Source organism: Camelina sativa, chromosome 1, assembly GCF_030686135.1.
Source record: "Camelina sativa cultivar CO46 ecotype springtype chromosome 1, ASM3068613v1".
Taxonomy (NCBI): Eukaryota; Viridiplantae; Streptophyta; class Magnoliopsida; order Brassicales; family Brassicaceae; genus Camelina; species Camelina sativa.
Window position 1 is genome coordinate 7986501 of NC_141880.1, and position 17495 is coordinate 8003995.

At 38.6% G+C, this 17495-nt stretch overlaps 4 protein-coding genes and 1 pseudogene across 6 annotated transcripts; 2 read left to right on the forward strand and 3 right to left on the reverse strand.

Moving 5' to 3' along the window:
* Window positions 1–835: 835 nt before the first annotated feature.
* Window positions 836–2344, reverse strand: LOC104783788 (F-box/kelch-repeat protein At3g16740). Its single transcript, XM_087454026.1, is given in 3 exon segments — window positions 836–1153; window positions 1155–1637; window positions 1639–2344. Coding segments are annotated over 3 exon segments (1236 nt in total). The 5' UTR covers window positions 2200–2344; the 3' UTR covers window positions 836–961.
* A 198-nt stretch (window positions 2345–2542) lies between these two features.
* On the forward strand, window positions 2543–5231 carry LOC104783841 (putative pentatricopeptide repeat-containing protein At3g18840 pseudogene; annotated as a pseudogene). The gene is made up of 2 exons (XR_015559563.1): window positions 2543–4625; window positions 5135–5231. The product of XR_015559563.1 is annotated as a putative pentatricopeptide repeat-containing protein At3g18840 pseudogene (transcript).
* On the reverse strand, window positions 5162–7915 carry LOC104783830 (putative 1-acyl-sn-glycerol-3-phosphate acyltransferase 5). The gene is made up of 3 exons (XM_087454041.1): window positions 7238–7915; window positions 7027–7157; window positions 5162–6918 (listed from the first exon to the last, which is right to left on the reverse strand). The coding sequence occupies exons 1-3, from the start codon at window positions 7789–7791 to the stop codon at window positions 6482–6484; spliced, it is 1122 nt and encodes a 373-aa protein (XP_087310167.1). The 5' UTR covers window positions 7792–7915; the 3' UTR covers window positions 5162–6481.
* A 1645-nt stretch (window positions 7916–9560) lies between these two features.
* On the forward strand, window positions 9561–16437 carry LOC104783856 (uncharacterized). 2 transcript variants are annotated; one of them, XM_087454030.1, is made up of 22 exons: window positions 9561–9961; window positions 10470–10801; window positions 11135–11238; window positions 11450–11518; window positions 11719–11779; window positions 12009–12148; window positions 12565–12754; window positions 12939–13000; window positions 13202–13290; window positions 13679–13751; window positions 13837–13896; window positions 13993–14139; window positions 14233–14271; window positions 14381–14424; window positions 14502–14588; window positions 14693–14858; window positions 15041–15118; window positions 15221–15357; window positions 15576–15652; window positions 15771–15840; window positions 16035–16100; window positions 16183–16437. In XM_087454030.1, the coding sequence occupies exons 1-22, from the start codon at window positions 9902–9904 to the stop codon at window positions 16312–16314; spliced, it is 2283 nt and encodes a 760-aa protein (XP_087310156.1). In that variant the 5' UTR covers window positions 9561–9901; the 3' UTR covers window positions 16315–16437. The 2 variants fall into 2 exon arrangements, with proteins under 2 accessions (XP_087310156.1, XP_087310158.1); XM_087454032.1 differs by having other exon boundaries at window positions 9752–9961; window positions 14387–14424.
* LOC104783846 (transcription termination factor MTEF1, chloroplastic) lies at window positions 16399–17346 on the reverse strand. The gene has a single exon (XM_010508952.3). It carries the CDS (start codon window positions 17344–17346, stop codon window positions 16513–16515), a length of 834 nt encoding a protein of 277 aa, XP_010507254.1. The 3' UTR covers window positions 16399–16512.
* Window positions 17347–17495: the final 149 nt, after the last annotated feature.

A 17495-nucleotide genomic window follows, 5' to 3' on the forward strand; every position in this document is an offset into this window, starting at 1 on the left:
GACCAATAGAAATCATATAAGGGCATCTCCATTGGGAGGTTATTATTTTGAGCCTCTTAAAATTTTTTAAGATTAAACTGTGTATTAAGAACTTTTAGAAGGTTAACTGAAATTATCCTCTCCAATGGTAGAACTCTTGTTGGGGTTTTTATTTTTGAAAACTATCAATTTCAAAATAAAAATGTTGCAAGTACAACATAATTTTACTTCTAGAAATCAGAAGACCAGTAGGACCACAATCAGAAACATTTACCATTTTTGATTTAATTTTAATTACATTTAGCATAAGAGTTCCATTAAAAGTCTCCGTTGGAGAAGCTCTAAAACCCATCAGAAAGTATTTTCAGCCTCCTGTCACTTTCCAGCCTTGGCATAACCGCAGATGAGCACTGTAGGTCTGCAGACTTGGTTTGATCCCAACATCAAGCATCTCAGACATGAGCTGCGCATCCACATTTCTGTTTCCTTTTCCAAGTGAACCGGTCATAACAGTGTAAGTAATATAGCATCAGGGTTTCTACCGGACAGACCTTTCATCTACTTACAAAGCTGGAGCACAAGATCAAGTCGTTCCAGCTTGTCACATATGTGAATTATTGTGTTGTACGTCATCTCTTTCCCAAACCCCATTTTCCACATTTGTTGATACACCTCCGTATTTCTTTCTCCGTATGTCACTGCATCAGGGATATAACCTCTAAGCTCTAGCTCCGTGAAGAGCCTCTTAGCGGCAAGGCCGAGTCTTGTGATAACACCATCTTGTTCTTTTGTTGGAAGAAGCGTTTATTGCAAAGAACATTTGGTTGAGCTGAAAGAAATCGACAGATGCAAAACATACTAAACATCTTATCCGCGAGTTAGGATATATGAGAGAATAATTTTGAGTTTCCGCTTCAAATTGCACAAGCAAGACATGAGAAACAAGAACATCACAACAAAAGGAAACAAAGAAAGAAAGAAACTAGAGGTACTCGATAATCTGTTTTTTATATTTGTTTCCCCCGTCTCTTTTCCTTTTGCCACCTCGTGCAGGTCGTTCAATTTGCACTAAACTTGGAACATAAGAGCACATCAGTGGGAAAGAACAATCTTCTGAAGGGTCTCTGAGATCCACTTTTTTGAAATATCCATCCTTTCCAATGATATAAGCGAAGCAGTCCGCAGTCCATCCCCGTGACCATCCCCGTACCTCTGTCAATATCAAAAACTACGGCAACTTTCTTCTCCTCGTCAACAAAGAAACTCCCTGATGTAACATCAAATGCATAATCATCGAGTGGTTTCATATTCACAGCTAAGAAGACCTTCTTGCCCCATGACACCGCTTCGGGCTCAATCTTAGTCGTAATCCATATCTCTAAATGTAACGTATCCTCTTCCTGAAATAACACTGCAAGTTGCTCATCTCTAACACTAGATAGAGTCACAGTATCTTCCATTATTGAGTGAAACGGTAGACTTAGACGCGGTCCAAATCTCTCTTTTGTAAAATCAAAAGCGATTAAAAAATCTTGGTACCCTGTTTCTGTTCCGTCGTCTCCTACACAATTTTCTTGAGCAAACCAATAAGTGTTTCCCTTCAACGACACGCCACGTGCATAAAACTGTATATCCCAATCTGGAAAGATAGTAATCGGGATAGTCATCACTAGGTGATTTAGAGTTGATGTAGTACAATTCATACCGAACGTATCCGCGAGAAGGTTCACAGAATCTCAATACTTTGTAGCTGCGGAATGATTTGCTATTCTCGTATCCTATAGCATATCTAGGCTTAGGTCTGCGTATTGTTTCGAACAACCGGGTTTGGCCGCAATACGGATTCCAAACAGTGAACCTAGGGATGTTTCTGGTGATGCATAACAATAAACCGTCGCAGTGATACACAACAGATATATCTACTCGATCTGATTCCGTTAGGCTAACGAGTTTACCTAGATGGTTTATTGATGGTTCAATGTTGTTGTGAATTCCCTGGAGGTTGACACTCATCAAATAAACCCGATAATTAATCACCATTACCGCCAAAAGCTCTCTTCTTACTGCTGCTTTAGCTTGAGCAAGGTGCTTCTTTGTAAAGCTCCGACCTTTGGATAAAGTGTTCCACTTTTTGCAAACAGATCGCACAGCTCTCATAGATGTCATTGGAAGCCTAATGAACACATCCTCTGCCAAATCCCTTGGAAGATCAGACAGCATCTTCTTCAGCAAGCAAGGGTCGTGATGTAACACAAATAATTTAGGGTTAAAGCGTAGGAAGAAAGTCTCCTCTTTGTGGTTTTTTTCTTTCTGGGTTAAGCTTGAAAAATCAGACAACAGTCTGTTCTGCCTCTTTGTGGTTGCAAATTCGTTTCGCCTACCGACCGATCTGAAGAAATAACAGAAACCCTAGCTGAAGTTGGGCTGGCTTTAGAATATAATCTAGTGGGCGTTTAATGTGGCCCAAAATAATTCGAAATAGAAAATTCAGCCCAATAGTTTATAGATGTATTTAGTACAACAACTAAAGACAGTAATAAAGTTGGAGTTGTCGCTACTCGCTAGAGAATTTTCCCGAGTTTAAGATTCTGAAACTGGACATGAAGTGCTTAAAGGACGGGTTTTTGCATCACATTCGCTCCGTTAAAACTGGTTCAGCCTTGACCGCAATCTCCTCGAACCAGCTCGTCAACCTTTACTCAAAAAATGGCTTATTGCGGGAAGCTCGGAACGTGTTCGACGAAATGCCTGAGAGAAACGTCTACTCGTGGAACGCGGTGATCTTTGCCTATTTAAAGTTCAACAACTTAAAGGAAGCACGTGAGTTGTTCAAAAGTGCCAATTGTGAGCGAGATTTGATCACGTACAACACTTTGCTTTCAGGGTTTGCCAAAACTGATGGGTGTGAGAGTGAAGCTATTGAGATGTTTGGTGAGATGCATAGGAAGGAGAAGGATGGGATTTGGATAGATGATTTTACTTTCACTACTCTGCTTAAGCTTTCTGCCAAGTTGACCAATGCGTTTTATGGCCAACAGTTGCATGGAGTTATGGTGAAAACTGGGAATGATGCAACTAAGTTTGCCGTTAGTTCTCTCATTCACATGTATTCGAAATGTGGGAAGTTTAAGGAAGTTTGTAATGTCTTTAACGGATCGTGTGTTGAGTTCGTTGATAGTGTGGCTAGGAATGCAATGATTGCAGCTTCTTGTAGAGAAGGTGACATTGAAAGAGCTTTGAGCATATTCTGGAGAAATCCAGAACGGAATGATACGATTTCGTGGAATACATTGATTTCAGGGTATGCACAGAATGGCTTTGAAGAAGAAGCTTTGAAGATGGCTGTTAGTATGGAGAAAAATGGGTTGAAATGGGATGAACACACTTTCGCAGCTGTACTAAATGTTCTGAGTAGTTTGAAGAGCCTGAATATTGGGAAAGAAGTACATGCTCGGGTATTGAAGGATGGATCATATTCTAATAAGTTTGTAAGCAGTGGAATTGTTGATGTTTACTGCAAGTGTGGAAATATGAAGTACGCGGAGTCTGTCCATTTGTTATATGGTTTTGGAAACTTGTATTCGACTTCTTCAATGATCGTTGGTTACTCTTCTCAGGGCAAGATGGTGGAAGCAAAAAGGTTATTTGATTCTTTAACCGAAAAGAATCTTGTGGTCTGGACTGCCATGTTCTTGGGATATCTCAATTCAGGTCAACCTGGTTCTGTGCTTGATCTTGCACGTGAATTTATTATAGCCAAGGAGACCAAAATTCCTGATTCTTTGGTCATGGTTAGCATCCTTGGTGCATGCTCTTTACAAGCTTCTATGGAACATGGGAAGGAGATTCACGGTCACAGCTTGAGAACAGGCATTTTAATGGATAGAAAACTTGTTACCGCGTTTGTTGACATGTATTCAAAATGCGGAAATGTTGAGTATGCTGGAAAGCTCTTTGACAGTAGCTTGGAGAGAGACACAGTTATGTACAACGCCATGATAGCTGGGTGTGCTCATCATGGCCATGAAGCCAAATCTTTCCAGCTCTTTGAAGACATGACTGGGGTTGGATTCAAGCCGGATGAAATCACGTTTATAGCCCTCCTGTCAGCTTGTCGTCACCGCGGCTTAGTCCTAGAAGGTGAGAAATACTTCAAGTTGATGATAGAGGTTTACAACATATCCCCCGAGGTTGGTCATTATACCTGCATGATAGATTTGTATGGAAAGGCCAATAGGTTGGACAAAGCCGTGGAACTTATGGAAAGTATTGATCAAGTTGATGAAGATGCTGTTATTCTTGGTGCGTTTTTAAATGCTTGTAACTGGAATAAGAATACAGAGCTTGTGAAGGGAGTGGAAGAGAAGTTGCTATTCATTGAAGGATCTAATGGGTCTCGTTATATTCAACTAGCTAATGCATATGCCTCGTCTGGTAAATGGGATGATATGCAACGCATACGGAATCTTATGAGAGGGAAGGAGCTAGGAAACTTTCTGGTTGCAGCAAGGCATATATCGATAATCAAGTTCATATGTTTACTTCCTCTGATGTTTCCCATTCCAAAACAGAAGCTATATATGCCATGCTACATTTTGTGACCAAGGATTTGTCTGAAATAGCTGAAATCAAGATTTAAGAGAGAGGTATCAAGTTTCTGTACATTATTATAGAATACTCACATGACCCAAGGTTTTATGATCTCTGTCTTTGTGCGTTAAAGGTTTCGTTTGCCATTTACGGTCAGCAATGTAGTTTCACTAATTTTTGGGTACATAGATTGAATTTCACAGTTAGGTTTTTGCTTATTTTGGAAATCAACTCGACCTATTTTTACTTGCTTCTGTTGGAGGATAACTCTTCTAAAGCTGTTGCATAAGCTAATGGCCCATAATTCTTCTCTTGTATTGCAATACGATTTGTATTTCAAAAGCTTTAGATTCAGAAACAGAAAACCCAAGTTTTCTTATCCAAATTGGTTGTTTAAAACTTCCCCCATTGATAGAAGGGCCAGTGATCAACCAGATAACAAGGTCTTTTTATTATCTCTCATCGTCTCTGTAACATGTTTTAGATTTGAAGTGAAATGTTTACTGTATGTTTCCTTTCTGCAATCACTCTTACGAATTTGTTATGTGTTTTTTGTTTTATTTAGTTTGAAGTAAGCTGGGAAGAGACCAAGAACACCAACACAAAGGAAGCAGTTAAGATAACAACAACTGAAACAACGTCAAACCAACACAAAACAAAAACAGCAACAGAAACCAGTACAAGAAACATGAACTCATGAAGAAATCAAAACACAAAGCGAAAACCTTCCAAAACAAAACCTGTCTTAGCAAGTTGCAGCAGGTAATTTACATTTCTCTGGGAGTTTACCAGCAAGGCCAAAGTCGATCCCACTGAGAAAGGGATTGAATTTGTTTTTCTCCTTGCAGAGACACGGGAAGTCGGCCTTAGACAGGGCAGTGCAGCAAGGGCCCAAGGGATCAATGTCGGTGGTCAATGGGTTCTTAGTCTGCACGTAGGGCTTGCAAGAGTACAGACCAGCTATGGTCATACCGCAGGTGTTCTGTCCGGTTGCTGCCGTGAGTGTCAAGGCAAGAATCAAGGTAATAACGCCAAGCTTAGTGTTTGGCTCCATAGCTTTGAGTACTTTGAGAGAGTTTTTAACCAATTGTTTTGCAACTAGTGGATGGGTTTGCTCTTTTCTTAGCTTAGGATAGGCTACGCTTCCTGCTTCGTAGGGCTTATATAGAGAGGATAGGCACTTTACTACTGAGCTTAGATCTACAAATTTCTCATTTTAACATGAAAACATGGGTCGCTCGCATCGTATAAGACAGTACTCTTGTGATTAATCTCACAACTAATTTCATGTGCTTTTGATATTATTCAAAATCCATATTCATGAGCATGTGTAGGGTAAGTATCGAATGTCGAAGGTGGTCTATACTAAAAATATAAAATGAATCAAATATTCTTAACTTGCTGTCTTATGATACTTAAATATAATACAAGTATATACTATTAGAGTAAGAAGACCCGTGAGACATTGGCATTACTATGTTCCAATGTGCTAACTTGTCACGGGTGTTCTTTGGTGGCCTAAATTCAATTTAATTGCTTTCATATGCAACCAAAACAATACAGTATGTAATTTCTTGTACTTGATATATCTTGGATGCATTATCCCAATTTGACAATTTATTAATGTGAATAGTTGGTTTTTTATCCTGTCTTTGGTTGGTAAAAGAGTAGTGGCTCTGTGAGTTATGTAGCAGTCAAATGTTCTTATGATTGTATTTTGTGTTTTATTATCTCAATCTGCCAGGCTATGATCTAACATGTGTAGATTAATGTATGAAGACATTCTTAAATAGATAGCTAGTCGTATATTGAGCTTACATTTCATAAGTTGAAAGTGGATCGGTTCTTAACCCCGAAATACACAAGTAAAACAATTCCATCATCTGGATTGAGAACAATGAAAGTTTATTTGTTATACTAATTTGATGTTTTTTTTTGCAGTCTCAACAAGTGGAACAGAACGAAGATTAAAATGTGTAGCAGTGGTCAGGTAGGCACAGACCAAAGAGACATAAATCTTGAACCAAATCATTGATGAGAAGAAGGTGAGATACATACAGATGGTGGTGAAGGCAATCACTGCCAAGCAGTTTATAAGGTGCTTCTTTGTGTTGAACTCTTTTTCTGTTCCTTCGTTAGGGAAATGGCCACTGGAGTAGAAATCGTTGAGCAGCTGGTCTTTGAGCTGGAATGTGTTCATTAACCAAGCATTGATGTCTTTTTCTTGATTTGGGATTTGGGTTAGTTTGATACGACGAATGTGGATGTGAACTTCTGATGGCTCAATACCATAGACATTGTCTAAGAAAGAAGGGCAGCGGGTTTTATAACCGATGGTCACATCATAAACTGCAAGTGCAAGTGTTGCATAAGAGTTTGCTTGGTTAAAGTGGGAAGGAAAGGATCAGGTATCTTGAAATCACTGATGCAAACCAGAAAAAAAAAGTAAAGACAAACCTGCATCAAGTGAGCAACTCAATTCTTGCAAGCAGGAGACGAAACCTTTTGTCCTGGGAAGTAGCACGTTGTTCAGTACTGGAAGGCCATTTTCAGCTGCAAATTTCTTACTCCTTTCGCATTTAGCTTCTCTGCACAAAGTTCCAAAGTAAAATGCTTTTAACGAAAAGGTCTCTAAACAAGAATGATACTCGAAAGAAAGAAAGCTTACGTGTAATCTGTGCCTTCGGGGAAAAGAGCAAGCCATAAAGCATCTCGGGGATCCGTAAAACTCGAAACTATTTGCCTCAAGTTTGCTTCATCAACTTCCCATTTCCGCTCAACAGGAATAAACTCAAAGAGGTGAAACGCCCAACCAAAGAGAGGTAATTTCATCAAACTGCTCTTAAGCACATATTTGATATTTCCAATTTGTCCTTTACGCAGTGCAAGATCCCAAAAGTACATCCAATCAACTTCTGTTCGGTGATTGGCAATGAGCAACACTCGTTCCTCGCAAGGAGCCTTATCGCCAGAGAAGATAACTTTGGTTCTGTTGATCTTCTCAAAGAGGAAAGGCCACAAGGCGAGCCACGAACCAAAGAAGAAGGAAACACATTTACGGCTATAGTGTACGCTGAAAAGCCTCAACACTACAGCTGATAAGAACCCCCAGAATACCAACATCATAAAAGCTGTTGCAACTAACACCATCAGACATATTATACCTCTCAACACTCTAACCAGAGACAATGTATGAGAGTTTCGTACACTCTTTTTTTCCATTTTATACACCTTAAGACAAATCTATTTAACCTCTCCCTATTGTCTACTCTTTGATGATGCAATGAATCTCCTGTTACCAGAATCACTATCAGAGCTCGTATGGTTACAGCATCATAAGAGTCACCTGCAGGTAAATGATCAAGACTTATCAAATTAAGAGTCGATTAGCAAAGCAGTTTATATATTTAAATAGTAAAACACAAGAGGTTAAAAGATGTATAGATTAAAAAATGGAAAACAGAATCGAAGGATCTGACTTAAAAAGGTGGACTAAAAGTAAAGAAGAAGAAGCTTTATTTTCAGACACATCACATAGATAGATACATTGTCTAAAACAAAAACTGCCCACCATGATAATCAAAGACTTAAGCTAAAATCCCAGTCAGGATTAAATATAAAAGAAAAGAACACAGAGTATTACAATTTTACTATTGGGCAATGCTGCAGTTGTGAAAAAGCTCCAGTAATGGAAATAAGAAATTTTTGATAAAAATCAGACCAGATAGAAGAAGACAGCTTACCCACAGAACTGAGCTTCCAGGTAAGTGCACAAGGAGAAGAAGAATTTAAGACCATCCACAATGGTGTGGGACTTTTTTTGGTCCCCCACATTTAATACTAATATTTTGAGGGTTTCTTATTTTTAGTAGGAGCATTGGTGTGTATTTGGGTTTGGTCCCCCAAATAAAATAATATTATTTTGAAAGTTTAAAGATTAATTATTTAAAGAAAGAAAATACAAAAACATACAATTTAGAAAATTTTAAAAAAATTTAACGATACTCAATGTTTAACGATACTCAATGTTTTAAAAAAATTTTGACCAAGACACAAACATGTTTATAAGATCAACAACTACAGCAAAGGACAAACGACACAGACACAACTCGATCTTCACACAGAGACATAACGATCCATCGAACAAATGAAAAAAACAAAAAAAACACCAAAGAAACATAACCTAAATCATTTACCCTAATTCAATATCCCTAAATCAATAACCCTAATTCAATAACCCCAATTAATTAACCCTAATTGAATAACCCTAATTCAATTACCCTAATTCGCAAACCCTAATTATCTAACCCTAATTCGATAATCCCAAATCCCTAACCCTAATTCGATAATCGGCGCCAATCAAGGTTAAATCTCATGTAGTGGGAAGAAGACTAACCTTATTTAGACGGATATCATCGGGAGAGAAGCTCGAACCGCCGGACAAGCTTCGGGTGACAGGGACAGATCGCTTCGGGAGAGAAGATCGAACCGCTGGACGTCTTAGGTATTGAAGATCGGACCGGCTTCGGATGCGACAGAAGATCGGCTTCGTTAATCTGGCAAGATTTTCCGGTGAAAAGAACAGAACGTCGTGGAGGATCGAATCGCCTTCGTGGTCGCCGTCAAGAGGGAGAAGAAAGAACTCGGGATGATTTTGTCTCCCGAATACATTTTTTTTAGACCTAGCTTATTCGAGAACAAATCACACGGCTACACGTGGCGAAGAGGACGGTAAAAAAACGTCCCCAAATAAGAACCGTTTTTCAGATATTGGGCTTTTTTCATTTAAATTTAAATCCAATAAATATTGGGGACGGGCCAAATCCACGCCATTGTGGATGGTCTAATGGCCGAGGAAAATATCATGAAGGACTACGATGGTTTTGTGGAAAAAGGGTTCAGAGGTGGTGTGTAATTACGGTTTATGCCACTTCTCTCTCTCGTATCTCTCGTAGAAAGTACTAAAGGAAGATGAGGAAATTTAAACCACTGTCCCCTCCTTTTTCGTGATTATTAAATACCTACACGTCACCATGTTTGTTTCCCCTTCATTATTATCATCTTACCCAAAAAAAACAAAAAAAAAAAAAACAAAATCAGTCTGTCTAAACTGGGCCGGGCTTTTAAAGCCCAAAAAGGTTATTATTATACGTTTATTATAAAAAGGAAAAAAAAAAGAAAAGGAAATAGAAATTAGTTTTCTTCTCTCTATTCTCACTTCTTCTTTCTCCCTTCGTCAAGTCACTTTTGAGTCGCGCAGCAATTTGGCGTTTGGTCTCTCTCTCTCTCTCTCTCTCTCTCTCTCTCTCAATCTGCTGCTCTTTCCTCAGTCATGGATATCGATTTCAATGATTACAAGCTCAGGTGCGAGCTTCGTGGCCACGATGATGATGTAAGATCTCTTTTTTTTTTCCCAGAAATATCTGCTTCTTCCTTGATCAATTCTATCCTGGGTTTTGAAATTAAGTCTTATATTTGTAAGGGTTTTAGTATTCACCCTCGTGATTTCGATTTCCTTCTTCCGCTTTGCATCCAATTTTTTTTTTCTTTCTTTCAACCCTACGAGCTGATTTGATTAGTGTGTTTTTGATTAGTTTTCTTATTAGGTTAATGTATGTATAAGCCAAGTTTTCAGATATAATTTGATACTGGGTACTGTATTTGAAAATTGTATCTAATAGGGTTAGATGTTTAACCTTGCTTGTCAATGGCATTAGCATGTACAATTCTGATGACACCTGTTGTTGGTATAGATCAAACCGAGAACATTGAATTATTTTATACATTTTTTTCTACTGGGTTGTGATTCGTTCTTTGTTTCTAAATTCATTCAAACCGTAACTTATGCTATTGAACTAATGTAATTCTAATAGCAACTTATGGGTTATCAACATCTTCAGGTTCGTGGGATATGTGTCTGTAGTGATGAGAATATAGCTACTTCTTCAAGAGATAGGACCATAAGGGTTTGGTCACTGGATCCATCTGATAAGCGCAAGTATACATCTTCTAAGATTCTGTTGGGTCATACTAGCTTCGTTGGCCCACTTGCATGGATTCAACCAACTGATGATTACCCTGAAGGAAGACTTATCTCTGGGAGTATGGATACTTTCGTCTTTGTTTGGAACCTGATTAATGGAGAGAATATTCAGACATTGAAGGGTCATCAGATGCAAGTCACTGGTGTTACTCTTGATAACGAGGATATAGTGTCCTCTTCGGTTGACCAGTAAGTCCCTCTCATGTTCATGTAATTTCCTTAGTATGAAACTTACTTAACTGTTCAGACAATAATGCTTCTTGCTTAGTATCCAGTGAGTGTATTAGCCTGCGGTTTTCCTTCACTGTTTCCCAGTAATTTAATCTCCCATATGGGATATTATATTATATTATGATTTTTAACCACAACTCTTAAGGGTTTTATGAGTGTTAGCTGTGTGCATAGTCTTGAGTAGCGTATTAGCTTTAGTAATACTGGGGTAAAGAGATCCATCAAGATTTGATTTACTCTCTACTGTTGTGTAGTGTAACTTATGTTCCCGTTTATTTTTGTTATCTGAAGAACTCTGAAACGATGGAGAAACGGTCAGCTTGTTGAATCTTGGGAGGCACACCAGTCGCCTATCCAGGCAGTGATAAAGTTGCCATCTGGTGAGCTTGTATCAGGTACACCATCCAGCTAAAGCTGCCATTTGATTGTTCTGTTTTTCTTTAGTTTATTGATGTCGAATATTTCCTTAATCAATTGTTTTTTTCTAATTTGATTGTTCTGCAAGCTTATGTTAATGATTTTTTGGTTGGCCTTAAGATGCATAGACTTCTCCTTGATCATGCTTGATAGCATAGTTTTCGCTGAAGTCTTTTTTGCTATTACCAGGTTCAAGTGACGCCAGTCTCAAACTCTGGAAGGGAAAAACAAGCCTGCGAACTCTTTCAGGGCATACAGGTGAATTTCGTTGGCCTCTCTCAAATTTCCGTATCTCTCGATATTCCTTGGCAGTATGAGAAACCACATATCGAAAATAAGATAGAATATGAACTGAGATAGCTATCTTGTAAAGTGCAAAGACACTGCCTATTGTCAGGAATTCCTTTTTATTGGAGAAACTATTGTCTTATGCAATTAATTTTATTTTTGCAATGCAGATACTGTTAGAGGGTTAGCTGTGATGCCTGATTTAGGTTTTCTTTCCGCATCACATGATGGGTAAGTTATTTGATTCCAACAAACTCATGCCTTACTGAATTCCATTGTCCAAGTGAATCCTTATGTGATTAACTCGAATTGTGTTGTCTTTTGCATGACCTGGATAAGTTTTGGGTCTGGGGATTATATGTGTTGATCTTAAATATGATGCTTAGGTTTTCTCCTTTTCAGTCTTTCATACCTTTGTACACAGCAAAGGTTGTAAATCACTATTTTCTTTTTCTAACAGTTCAATCAGGTTATGGGCACTAAGTGGGGAAGTTCTTCTGGAGATGGTTGGCCACACCTCCATTGTTTATTCAGTTGACGCACATTCATCTGGTCTTATTGTTAGTGGCAGTGAAGATCGCCATGCCAAGATATGGAAAGGTGATAACGGGTTCCTTTGTATCTAGTGATGTCTTGGCTGTTCTTCACTTGTGTTCTACAGTTTTCTAGGTTTCTGAGGTCTTAGATGTTTTAATTTAGAAAATATCTCTCCAATTTCAAGTATGATGCTCGCTCTTTAAGCTTTCTTTAAATATGAAAGATGACTCTTATATCACATCCTTTGTGGAAGACGTTATAAATGTGTTTACTTAGTTACTGCCTATGGAAAGTTAGTTGTTAGCATCTCGGACAGTATCAAGTGATCAGAAACCCATTTGAAATGCTACAAAGATTGGTCTGCTGTATGTTATTATTGATATCACTAGGGAAAAGAGACCGACATTTTGGTTTTAGAGCATATTTGTTTATTATAGGTTGAGATGTTGTTCTTACTTTGTTGCTATCGTCTGGTACAGATGGAGTCTGCATTCAGAGTTTGGAACACCCAGGCTGTGTCTGGGATGCCAAGTTTTTGGAAAGCGGGGATATTGTGACAGCATGTTCAGATGGAGTGGTTCGTGTTTGGACAGTACGTCAAGGCGTGATTGCAGATCAGATGGAGATTGATGCTTACGATTCCCAAATTTCTGAGTACAAATTGAGCAGGTAATCTGATCATTTATGGTTGTCTCAACTCTTATCGATTAAATTTTGTGTCCATTGAGTATTTTCATGTGGCAATGTCATGATTTTTCAATTATATGACCTGCTTACGGGGTACGATTTCACTTCTTCTATACTCAAAATATACAGTAACTGCAAAGTATATGCGTGCTGTTCTTTATCTCAGGAAAAAGGTTGGCGGACTGAAACTTGACGAGCTGCCGGGACTTGATTCTCTGACGTCACCAGGTACCACTTCTTATACATTTATTGTATTATTGACTTTTATCATACAGTAGAAAAGTTAAGTTTCAAAGAGATCTCAAGAGAATACATATATAATTTCCCAGCTGTAATTGATGATGTCTGGCAGTTAAAGTTGAATAGATTAAGCTGAGCATTCTGGTAAGTTGTAACATCATCTTCTCGTATTTGATGTATATTTCTCAGGTACCAGTGATGGCCAGACAAAAGTAGTGAGGGAAGGAGACAATGGTGTTGCTTATGCATGGAATATGAAAGAGCAGAGATGGGACAAAGTAAGTCCAGAGAATGAACTTATATCTTTTTTTGAAAAGTTACCATCGGATGAAGGCTTGTAAGTTTCCATGAATGAGCATGCCGTCCGGTCATAAAATGATAGCATATACTGCCAGAAATCGTCAATCAGTGCTAGTAGAGAAGGTTTTAAATGAATTTAAAGAGTGCTTGATCTAATGTGCCACCCAAAACCTGGGAGAAAAAGTGGCTCTGATTTTGAATTCTAGTCCTTCTTTTGAAGTAGGAATACCAGTATCTCTTAAGTGGATAGTAAGGATATGATATGAGATAGATTTCTCTCTAACATTTGGTTGCATATGAACGGATTGGTGAGGTTGTCCTTATGTGGTACAATGGATTTGAGTTCTCACTGCATGCCTTTTTCAGATTGGCGAGGTTGTTGATGGCCCAGATGGTGTGGCTGACCGTCCAATTTTCGATGGAGTTCAATATGATTTTGGTTAGATTCTGACCTATTACTGAAACTTCAGATTCTCGTAAAATCGAATTGAATAGAATTCTTAGTCTTTTTCTTCTTATCTCAGTGTTCGATGTTGACATTGGTGATGGGGAACCTATCCGCAAGCTACCTTACAATCGATCAGGTACCTGAATGCTCTTACTCGCCTTGTTTTGATTCCAAGTGCAACCACAGTTAACTGCTTCAGTTTATGATACTTTAATCTTTTCTTGTTTGGCAGACAATCCTTATGATGCAGCTGACAAGTGGCTTCTGAAAGAGAATCTTCCCTTTGCATATCGGCAGCAGATTGTTGAATTTATTTTACAAAATTCTGGGCAGAAAGACTTCAACTTTAATCCATCGTTTCGTGATCCCTTCACTGGCGGTAAAAAATCACATGTTTTTGAAAAAATTTGGTCTGAAAGTTTGTTTTCAAGATTTTATTTTAATTTTGTGTTTTGCCATTTTTGTGTAACAGCAAATGCTTATGTGCCTGGGCAAGCATCACATACAGCTGGTATGAACAACACTATCTGTGTTATTTTTCAAGTAGTACTTAAATTTCCATAAAGTATCGCTGTTTCTCGTAATATTTTTGTGTTGCCTCATGCTTTGACTCTTCTCAGTTGCAGCAACTTCGGCAAAACCTTTATACAAGCACATTCCGAAAGTACGCCGGAATTCTTTCTTCATTACAGTTTAATGTTTCTAGCTTTTGATCCTTGTTTCTTTCATTATGTTCTCCAGAAAGGTGTGCTTGTTTTCGATGTTGCTCAATATGACGGAATTCTGAAAAAGATGACAGAATTTAATACTACTTTACGATCTGACTCGGTAAGGTTTTATTATTAACGTTTGGCACACAAAATGATTTAATGATTATTTTACTTATACTATTGTTGTTTTTTATGTTTCTACAACTTTTCCATCTTTTGAAGGTGAATAGTGACAAGTCCCTGACAGAACTCGAAGTATCCAGAGTAGGCGCAATCATTACTATACTCAAGGACACATCACACTACCACTCCACCAATTTTGCTGACATGGATATTGCTTTGCTTTTGAAAGTGCTACAAGCATGGCCACCTGCAATGATGTTTCCTGGTTAGTCTTCTTTTATCAATCAATTAGTCAAACAGAATAAGTTACTACATACTGAGCATCTGATGGTAGCCATACGTTTCTTAATATTATGAAGCCACTTTTTTATTGCGTGTATTGTTGGATAACCTTTGTTTTTCTTTTGGGTCAAGCTCTTACATCTATGGTTTTTGAATAATATGCAGCTACTGATATAGTCAGGATGCTTGTATTGCATCCTCACGGAGCAAGTCTACTTATTAAGCATGTGGAAAACAACAATGGTAATCATCTCTCCCGTGAAGCTATGCTTTCTCAACATTAACGAAAGTACCAGCTAATGCCCTTTATTAACTGGTATCTCTCTGTTACTATAATTCATTCAGATCTGCTTTTGGATTTGATAAAGAAAGTCACAGAAGATTCAGCTCTTCCTGCAAATCTTTTAACAACTGTTCGTGTCCTGGTTAATCTATTCAAGAATTCTTCATTTCATTACTGGCTACAGACGCATCACAGTCAAGTAAGTACTGTTTCATTTATATGGTTTTATATCATAATAATTAGAGTCTGTTATGTTCTTGAGGAGGAATTTTTGGTTCCTGTGTCTAGTGTCCATAGCTGAATGAATACATCTGTCATAGTGACAGGACATCTGTGTTTGTGTGTTTTATTATGACTATATTAAAGAATTGGTTTTATGGGTACTCATCTTTTTTTGTTTGGTGTCCATCAATACAGATTCTTGATGCCTTCTCAAACTGTTATGCATCCCCAAATAAGAATCTGCAGTTGGCATATTCGACATTGCTTCTCAAGTAAGATCTCTCTTAGATTAATTGTGTTCTACTTAGATTCATGCCAAATTGTAGCTAAATTTTATTATATTCTCTGTGAGAAGATCAGACCGTAATCTATGCTTTTGTTTTACCTCAGTTATGCAGTGCTGTTAATAGAGAAGAAGGATCAAGAAGGTCAAGCTCAAGTCCTTTCAGCAGCGTTACAGGTGCGTCTAAACTTGGTGATTTTAACTATCATTGCATATAACCAGTTCATATCTCGCCAATTAGTTATATCTCATCTGTTTTATTTGTCTATATTACTTTGCACAAATCTCTTAGATTAAAATAAAATGGGAGGAGACCAATGTACCAAATAGGTTACAATCATTTATGTGCTAAAAGATTTAAGTTAATACAGGTTGCAGAAGAGGAAGCTGCAGATGTTGATTCCAAGTTCCGGAGTTGGGTAGCAATCGGGTCACTGGTTAGTTTCCGCAAACAAGTAGAGTAATATATCTTCTTGTTAATTGCATAATATTGATCGGTGTGTGTTTCTGAAACAACAGATGCTTGAAGGTCTCGTGAAGAAGATAGCTATAGATTTTGATGTGGAGAGCATTGCGAAATCAGCAAAAGCCTCCAAGGAAGCCAAGATTGCAGAAGTTGGTGCCGATATCGATCTTGTAATTCGTCAGTAACTTTAAAAGAGAGTCTGTGATGGAACCCGAGGATTTGGATATTCGATGATTCTCTCAACATTTTTCCATATGATTCAGAATCACTTTTCCTTGAAATGCAATGCATTTTTTTCTTTTCTTTCAGATTTTTGAATACAGATTTGAATACTAACAGATGTGAAAACAGGGGAAGAGCAGTAACTCTGCTCTGCCCTGCTCTCATGGCTTCCATTTAGAGTAGAACTTTTGATCACCCCACATTAACATTCTACTAAGCGAAACATTAACGTTCCTCTTCTTCAAATGCCAATGCCTTGGCTTTATCCTCTTCCCCAAGCTAAAACCAAAGTACTGCGGAAACTTCTTGAGCTCTTCCAGTTCTCTTTCCATGTCATAAACCAGAAACTCAAACTTGGGTCTCAAGTTATCTTCAACGCTGTATCCAAATATCGCGGGGATTCTCCCACAGACTCTAGCTGCTTCCTCGTGTTCGAACCCTATGCTCTTTAGGAATCTCATCCTAGCTCTTAGCTTCTCAACTCTCGTGTTCAGCACGTGAGCGTTCGTCTTGCTCGCTCGGTTCAGATTCCGTAACCCTAGCTCCTTAAGGTAAACAAGCGTCGGTCTCAAGCAATACTCGACGTCGGAGAGGAGGATGTTGGGGCAATTTACGATTAAGCCCCTGGATTCTTCCGCTGAAGCTCCGAGCTCGCCGGTGAGAAAATCGAAGACGGGATCGAGTTTAGAAATGTCGAAAGTGGGAGAGAAGAGCTGTGGGCAGAGGAAGACGAGGCGCGGGAAATCTTCGTCGGAGAATCCTTTCAATTTGAGGAAGTTCACGGCGGAGAGAATAACGGGAAGATCATTTGCCGGAGGAGCGAGTCGGGGGTTCTGAGGAACGATTCCGAGAGAAGAGAGGTGTCTAAGGTTTTCACGGTGCGAGGTTTGGAATTTGAGATAGAGAGGTTTAGAGCTAGAAGGAGGAGAAGAAGAAGACGACGACGAGAAAGAGGAGAGAGGTTGAAGATGAAGTGAAGCAATAACAGCCGCCATATCCGACGATTCTTCACTCTTTCATCTCATCCCGGTTCGATTTTATCTTCTTCTTTTTTTTTTGTTCCACCTGCAATGTTGGTTTTGAACCGGGTTTAGTATGGAGGGCCGGTTCGGTTAACTACTACACATTTATGGACCAGAGTATA